Source organism: Lathyrus oleraceus, chromosome 6, assembly GCF_024323335.1.
Source record: "Lathyrus oleraceus cultivar Zhongwan6 chromosome 6, CAAS_Psat_ZW6_1.0, whole genome shotgun sequence".
In the NCBI taxonomy this organism is placed as follows: domain Eukaryota; kingdom Viridiplantae; phylum Streptophyta; class Magnoliopsida; order Fabales; family Fabaceae; genus Lathyrus; species Lathyrus oleraceus.
In genome coordinates this window covers 130249036-130257607 of record NC_066584.1, presented here as the reverse complement: position 1 = coordinate 130257607, position 8572 = coordinate 130249036, and the positions used below count along the sequence as shown (strand labels likewise).

Here is an 8572-nt window from a genome sequence, read left to right as displayed (position 1 = left end):
AGATTTGATCTGATATTGCTTAGTGGTGTGACATACATAAACAATACTTCTCATTAGTGAGGGGTATTTATATATTCCCAATATGCTTACAAAAACATGAAATAGTTACAACTTACAAAGAAGTCAAATTTAGGATAAATTAACAAATTAATGAAAAGAGGGTGCCTTATTAAACAAGAAATTATAAAAGGATTCAAATAGCTGGCACAAGCATAAATAGCTCATCTCTAGTATAAAATTTGACCAAGACTTTTTGTCTTCAAGTCATTATACACAGCATTCCAAGCTGCTTGTGTTGGGTGCGACCGATCCCAAAAGAAAGTAGATTCCGGATTTTCACAAACCAAATATTTCTTAACATTATTCTCATCTACACTTCCACAATTATACTCACTGCTTACTCCAAAACAACATGGCTTAAAACGTTCCGTGATGTTATGGCTTGAAGGGTTATTCAACACAGACGTGAAACTGTCGAAAATGTCTAGAATTGCAAAGGTAGTGTGATCATTGGTGTCTTGGTTCAACTTTGTCACAGACTGGTTCAACAGATTGTTGTGGAGAGCTACAAGGTCACTAGATGTGTTGTCGCAACTTCGGAATGATGTTTGAGCAGTCGCGCTAGGAAGACAACCAAGGGGTTGTAAAGCACCAACAACAATTCTCTTAAACCCTAACTTTTGGAGTTGAACCAAATTGGTGGTTGTTTGTTTAACCACTGAGGCAATGAAAGATGGAAAACCCTACATATATTTAACAAATTAATTTTATTATATATTTATCATTATCCTATAATGATATAATATATTATAAATTAAAAAATGAAATAATTTACCTGGATAGAGCCATTTGTGGCCAAGTAATGACTGTAATCATTTCCAGCAACAGATACATAAGCAATAGATTTTGTGATATCTGATTGAGTATAAACATGTTCTTGAACAAGTTGGTTGAAGGAATTGATTTGAGTAGTGAGATTTGGACCTGAAATGGATGTATCAAATACACCTGTACCACCATATGCAAAGTTCATTCCATACTTCAAATAATTCTTAGGTACAATATTCCTGAATTTGTGGGGAATCGGTGATCTCAATCCCAGATACTTGGCTGCATCACATGTATAAATTTATAATATTATTAGTTAAATATAATGTTTACCACAATAGGGTATAATAAGGGTAGGAGTTGGTATATGATAATATAGATTATGGTTGATTATTGAATTACTTAATTTGATTGCGAATCTCATGGCAATAAAAAATGTCACAAATCTTTCAATTTCAACTGTTTCATTAATAAATTATTCACTTGCATAATTATTACTCAATCTCTCAAAACCCTAATTTAATTTAAAGTTTTATCTTAGGTGGCGGCAATAAAGCACGTGACACTTCACCTTAATGCTCGTCAACTATCAATTTGATCTGAATTTACGTGACAATTAGTCGTTATTGTTAGTTGTAAAAGTATTATATTTGTTCGTGTCTATTGTGCTCCTCCATAATTTGAGAGATTACTCTGTCGTTATTGTTAGATGTAAAAATATTATACTTGTTCATAGTTCTCCTCAATTCGGAAGATTAATCTCTGCAATTGCGCGTAGAAGATATTCAATTTAAAAAAAATATATATATAATTTGATATATTTATTTATTTTATTATTCATAGATAGTTGGGAAGTCGTTCTTAGACTATGAGCTCTCTTTCTATAATTTAATATTTGATAATTTGATCATTACAAAAATCTCAAAAATGATATCGTGTGAAAGATGGGAAGAGTATTTTGTAAGCTTAGAAATAATATTTTGGAAACTAAATAGATATTTTTATATTTTCTCTTTATGAATTAAGAGTATTACAAAGGACAAAATTTATCACTTTTAAATAATAGGTAAATAGATTCTCATAAAATATTAGTCACAGTTAAAATATAATTAATAAAGTTAAAATATAGTTAAAATATTTATCACAATTCAAATATATTTGTCACTTTTAAACAAAATATGATCTCATAAAATATGTGTCATAATTAAACTGCGATTAATTTATCTGGATCATTCAAAAACTTCTGAAGATATGGACAATTGATGGTGGATTTTTAATATGATAAGATTTAATTAGTCTTGTAATAAAATATTAGATTGATTATAATGTTTCAATTTACAATGACATTTTAATAGAGAGAGGGAGGTTGAACTGATGTACCAATAAAGTCAGATAAAACTCTCCCATCGGAGAATCTTCCGGCAGGTTTTCCGGGAAAGGTTATGCCATAAGGTTTTTTCCATGGACCAAGATCGCTTTTTGGAGTGTTGCCAGCATCAACATATGAGTCTCCAAAAATGAACAACTCTTTTGAAGGATGATGTTTGAGGTGACGACTAGCCTCTACTTCTAGCCCTAACAATGAACAATAACATGTACCATTAGTTTAAGTTTTTGATTATAACTTGAAAAAATCAATGATCAATGTTAAAGTAGATCATATATGTGGATTATATATAAGTAGATTCATAATCATACGTACCTGAGAGATGTACAAGTACTAGAGAATAACATAGGAAGATGAAAAGTTGTTTGTGTGAGTCCATAAGATAGAAAAGGAGAGAATAAAATATGATAATTATTTTGAGAAAGAGAAGAAAAGATATATGATGGAATCAACAATGGATGCTGAGAGATGAGAGAAGGGAAATAAGTATTGGTATTGAGAGAACTATATGAAGAAATGATGGAGGAGTAGGGTGTATTATATAGCCAAAAATTGATGTGGGAAGTATGTCTTAAAAAGGAATTAATCAAAGTTTGATTTTGTCATTGGATTTGGACAGCTTAACGAAAACACTGAATGGATGATTATGATTATGATTGCCGATAAAATAAAATGTTCAATTTATTGACAGTTAATCACATGTTAATTTACTTTTTCAATCTCCATAAAAAAAATTCTCATTATAAATATTATATGATTACAATAATAAAAAAAATTATAAGCTTTTCTTTATTTTTGTAAAACAGACCAAGATAAAAGAGGTTTTAACTTGCCACATTCACACTTATTATACATTTGACACCTTTTATTTAGAACACTATTATACTCTTTTATAAATTCTGAAAAATTTAGAAATTAACAGATTTTTATTGAAAATTTGTAGTCTATATTATTTTTTTTTAATTTTTTATTTTTTTTACCGCAACAAAGACAATGTATCCTGAATTTTGAATTTTTGAAAAAAAAACATATCGAAAATAGAGGTTTGAAGTGTTTTTTAGAAAATTATAAGATTTTTGATAGAGGTATATCGGAAATTATGAAATTTCCAGTAGAGATATACCGGAAATAATGAAATTTTCATGAAATGTCACAACATTTCAGAAATTTTAAAATTTCGAAAATTTTAAAATTTATTATATGAGCCTTAATTTCAAAAAAAAAACTTAAATTTTTAGTATTTTCCATAGAAACTTGCATAACTGTTTCGATCAAAAAAAACCACAACATATATTTTTTACATATAATAAAAACTATACTACATACAAGATTATAAAACAAATTAGGATGACTTCCTGACTTCATCTTCCTAGTGCCTAATGCGTCCTGCATATGTTGATTCACATGCTTTTGCATCTTCAGTTCAGCTTTGTCTCCAACGGTCAGTGATGAGAGGCAATGGACTATCAGGTTTAAACTTTACCTGAACCAAATTATTGTTGTTGACAAAACCAGCAACAATGATTTTATGTCTGCTCATATACATAGGTGGAGCTAAGGTAAGAGGAAAAAATGTAATGTTAATTCTCCTTTGCAGGTAGATAAATACGACATTGTATCTACAAGTAATAGGGTAACCCATATTAGGAATCGTCATCCATTTATTTCTATCCTGCACACCCAAGTGTTCTACTCGTAAGGCACTCCTAACTTCAGAGAATGTGTCATAGAATACATTGGAAGACAATTTAGGGTGTTAATGAACTTGAGTATCAAATTGCGTCTGAATCAATGACCATGAATCTTCGCCCCATCCAAGTAAAGCTGCAATAACCCGAAAACCACAATTTCCATCATCACCCACATCAATAATGTCATTAATGCAAGAAAATAGGAAACTGAGACAAGTAAAGATGCCTCGAAGATGCAGTGGACGATTGACTTTGACCCGACATACTTGACGGTTGACTTCCTCTTGGTTTCATGCATGATCTCTTTGTAGCCTAAATCCCCTGTGAGCCCTCATCATACTCCCACTCTGAAGGATCACGATGCACATCACTCTCTTCACCCTTTTTACTCTTTTTATTACTCATATTTGGCTTGTAATTCACCAGCAGTGAACACATAGAAGTTGTGGATGGATGTGTTAGTTCCCGGACCTTTTTCTTCAACATCATATGGCCTACAATATCCAAAGTATTGAAATATGTCTTCAACTCTTTACATTCTACTTATAAATCCAATTGTGTACCACTTTCTTCATAACTGACATCCTGTTCTTCAATGTGTAATTTCTTCCAAAAAACATGAATTAGTTCTAAAGGAACAGGATTGCCTTGTATTTGGAAATCAGCATGTTGACACGCACAGGGTAACCCATGTGTTATTCTAATGAAGCAACCACAAGAATCTTTGCTTGCACCAACAAATTTTACCCTTTCTAGTTCCTTTCCAATATATTATATACACTACCTTGAAACAAAATCGTGCAAGTTGGTATATAATGGAGTTTTATATTGATGCTCAATTTAACCTAGCTGTAACACATAATCAATTTATCTTTCTTACCCCGCCTGTTATTTACAGTATCAGAACGAACAATCACAATAAAAATACCATGTTGTTTGCCAATATTTTGTGCCCATGCTATTACTTCAGATCGAGACTCAAATATCTGTCATTTACATCATATAAAAACTATATTATCAATATCATATAGAGGCGGAAAAATATTTAAATTAAACTTGGTACATAGAAAACATATGCGTCAGTGGTGAAGAACTGCGTAAAATCTGTGCACAAATCTGTAGCTGACCCTTCCGACTCTGGACCAAACAAATAAAGCATTTTTTATGTTTTCTTCATAGTTACTGGAAATTTGGAATATATGCAAAATTTCTAGTATATCGGCAATTTTGAAATTTCTGGTATATCAACAATTTTGAAATTTCTAGTATTCTGGAAATTGTTAAATTTGCGAAAGTTTATGTTTTTTTGGGTTTAAGATTTCCCAGAAAAATACTGGATTTTTTGAAATTTCTAGTATTTCTTCACCAAAAATATTCAAAAGTCCGGTGGAAAAGGGATTTATTCAAGAAATGTGAAAAAAAATGTGTACCATAAATTTTGTTTATACTACCGAAAATTTTGTTTTGGGGGTGGCAAGTTAGAATCTCCAAGACCAATGGCTAAAGGCCCAAAAGTGAATCCTATGTAGACAGGTGCATGGAATAGATAATCTTCACTCTACTCAGAAGGAGAGGAGTTTTTCCTCCAAAGCATATATCACCGTTCAATTGAATCAGATGGTTATTTGCATAACACACAATATTACTCGCGAATGATTTCAATCACTTTTGATATATAAGGATAAAACGCTTCACTTCAGGTATTAAAATCCATTTTGACTCTAACATTACTCTCATTCTCTCATTGACTTGGATGTGGAGTGTTAAGCTTGTAGATCAGTCTCATCTCCATCACACCAAAATCTTATCTAGCCACTTCATTGCACATTTCTGGTTCCTTAGTAGAACATTGTTTCCTTCAATGGAAATCAACTTTTGATTCCTACTAATTTCCACAAAAACCCATTGTTTATGCACCAAAGATCTAACTATCGTTTAACGGCAAGCTGTTGCAGTCGTCAAAGCTGCCAAAGCTCTGCCTCTTCCTCCAGTCCCTCGGGTGGAATATGTAGTTTCTATTGGATTGGCCATTTGAATTTGTTGTATTTTGCAAAATAATAACATGGAGAAGTATTCAAAGTGTTCAAGATTATATAACTTGCTTTAGCTGTATAAGGGACACATGTTGGGTGCGATGCTCCATCATGTTGGTACGACATCTAGGCCTTTCTCAACATGCGCAAGATTGATGCATTTTGAATTTAATCTTTTGAGGAGATTCAGTTAGATTTTATTGGCAATTGGGTTAGAAATATGATTAGGTGATTTGTTTGACAGCTAGACGAAGATTGATTCAGATTTAAATGAAGATTTAAATTTGAATTTAAATTTAAACAAAGCATATCTTGTTGGATATATTTATGGAACAAATAATATCCAACAAATTCTTCATTAATTCTGGAGGAAATCAAATCTCAAATCCATGAAGAATAGCCCAGTATTATTATGTTATATAAGGAGCTCAAAACCTACATTAGAAGCCAAGCAATACATTGAATATTTTAGAGTGCTAGGGTTTATTTTGAGTCCTTATTATTGCTGTATGTACACCTCTATATTTTAGTAACTTGACATAGAAGGCTTGTCTAGAGTTAAGTGGTAGTATTCAACATTGATTATTGAGCTGTAATCTCCAATCATGGGTTGTGTGATTGAGAAGAAAGTGAGTAGGTTATCATGTTTAGGGGGAGCCCTAAATAGAAAGTCATTGGGTAGTGTTAGGATGAGACACTGAACAACATAGGGTTTGTTATTTCTTGTAAGACTAACTGTACTAAACTACTAATAGTGAATTTCCTTTCTTGGATTATGGACTCAACCCCTCAGACGTAGGTGTGTTTTCACCGAAGTGGGTAAACAACTATCGTGTTATTTACTATTTTTCTGCTCAATCATCTAGTGTTTACTATTGTGGTGTTTCTAGTTTAACTTGTCGAACCAGTTGTCTAGGACATCGGTCTCGACATTTGCCCCCTGAGGAACATAATTTCAATTGGTATCAGAGCAAACACCCTAGCCTGTTGGGTGAGCTTCAGGGAACATAAATTTTACTCAATGGACACAATGAAAGATGGATGATCAGCCAACAAACCACCTATCTTGGATGGCGCCAATTATTATTATTGAAAGGCAATGATGGCGGTCTTTCTCAAATCTATGGGTAACAAATCATGGAAAGTTGTGATAAGAGGATGGAAACATCCAGTGATCAATTCTGAATATGGAACTTCGAGCTTAAAACCAGAAGCTCAATGGACTGATGCTGAAGATGAGGAAGCTCTTGGAAACTCCAAGGCTTTAAATGATATCTTTAATGGTGTGGACAAGAACATGTTCAGGTTGATCAACACGTGTTTAAAAGCTAAAGAAGCTTAGGAGATTCTCAGAATTGGGCACGAAGGCACACCCAAAGTTCGTATGTCAAGGTTACATCTACTTAGCACTAAGTTTGAGAATCTGAGGATGAATGAAGAAGAATCAATATGTGAATTTCACACCATATTATGTGATATAGCCAACAACTCTTTTGCCTTAGGAGAAAAGATGTTTGAAGAAAATACTTCCATAAAAATTCTCAGATGATTACCTAAGAGGTTTGATATGGAAGTGACTTCTATTGAAGAAGCTTAGGACTTGAGTAGTATAAAGATTAATGAACTCATTCGTTCCCCGTAAACCTTTGATATGTCCATCAATGAAAGGTCTGAAATGGATAACCTTTGTTTCCAATACTTAAGAAAGTCAAGTGGATATAGAAGAGAACTTGTCAAACAAAGATCTTCTGAGTAAAAAGTTCAACAATTCCTTGAAATATTTGAACAGAAAGTGGAGGACAAATGTTAAAGACAAAAGGTCCGACATCAGTCCCTAGATCAAAGGAAGAAGTGAAGACAAATCCAATGATGACAAGGGTACTCAATGCTTTGAGTGTGAATGATTTGAACACATTAAAGAAGAATGTCCTACTTTTCTAAAGAAACTTAAAAAGGAACTTTCTGCCACGTGGTTTGATTCTGAAAGTGAGGAAAAAACTGCCAACATTGGGATGGCTTATTTTGGTCAATGTGAATCTGATGGTGAATCCAGTATTGAATAAGAAGATATTGATTCATACAGGCTCCTACCCTCCAAATGGGAAGAACCGTGCTTAACCATAGATAATCAAAAGAAAACCATAAGAGTGCTTCAGGAGGAAACATAGAAGCTTTCCTCAACCATCAAAAGTGTATAGAAGGAGATTCCATCACTAAACTACCAACTAGAAAACATGTCTCATTCTGAAAGTAATTTGGTAAATAATTCAAACTTACTTGATGAAAAAATAAAGATTGGTGAGTTATCCAGAGATGTGAAGGGATTAAATGTTGGGATGAGCATGAATGATAAACTCAAGAAGATTCTCCCAATGAAGGTTGTTATTCCTAAAGGGAAGACTGAGGTTCTGCGGTTGGATCACATGTCACAGCATCGTGCTCAACATGTGTCACCGTATCACAACAAGAAACATCCTCTGATATGTCACCAATATGGTAAATATGGATATACAATGCCTTATTGTTTAGAATGGCTTAAGTTAAAGATCAAAGGACGCAAGAAAGTCCATGCTAAGAAGAAGTGGAAATCCAATGCTACATCAACGGGCTCCATAGCTCACACAGAACACAAA

General features: G+C 32.9%; 1 protein-coding gene across 1 annotated transcript; it reads right to left on the bottom strand.

Annotated features, from left to right (window-relative positions):
- Positions 1-227: 227 nt before the first annotated feature.
- On the bottom strand, positions 228-2726 carry LOC127093171 (GDSL esterase/lipase At5g03610). Its single transcript, XM_051032071.1, has 4 exons — positions 2531-2726; positions 2209-2403; positions 836-1110; positions 228-743 (listed from the first exon to the last, which is right to left on the bottom strand). The coding sequence occupies exons 1-4, from the start codon at positions 2592-2594 to the stop codon at positions 228-230; spliced, it is 1050 nt and encodes a 349-aa protein (XP_050888028.1). The 5' UTR covers positions 2595-2726.
- Between the last annotated feature and the right edge of the window lie 5846 nt (positions 2727-8572).

Excerpts from the sequence above, each read along its gene's own strand:
- LOC127093171 (XM_051032071.1), bottom strand. The coding sequence starts at position 2,594 with ATGGACTCACACAAACAACTTTTCATCTTCCTATGTTATTCTCTAGTA. Across the intron at positions 1,111-2,208 it reads AGTTTTATCTGACTTTATTG|CCAAGTATCTGGGATTGAGA; the intron begins GTACATCAGTTC and ends CATGTGATGCAG. Across the intron at positions 744-835 it reads CCACAAATGGCTCTATCCAG|GGTTTTCCATCTTTCATTGC; the intron begins GTAAATTATTTC and ends AAATATATGTAG.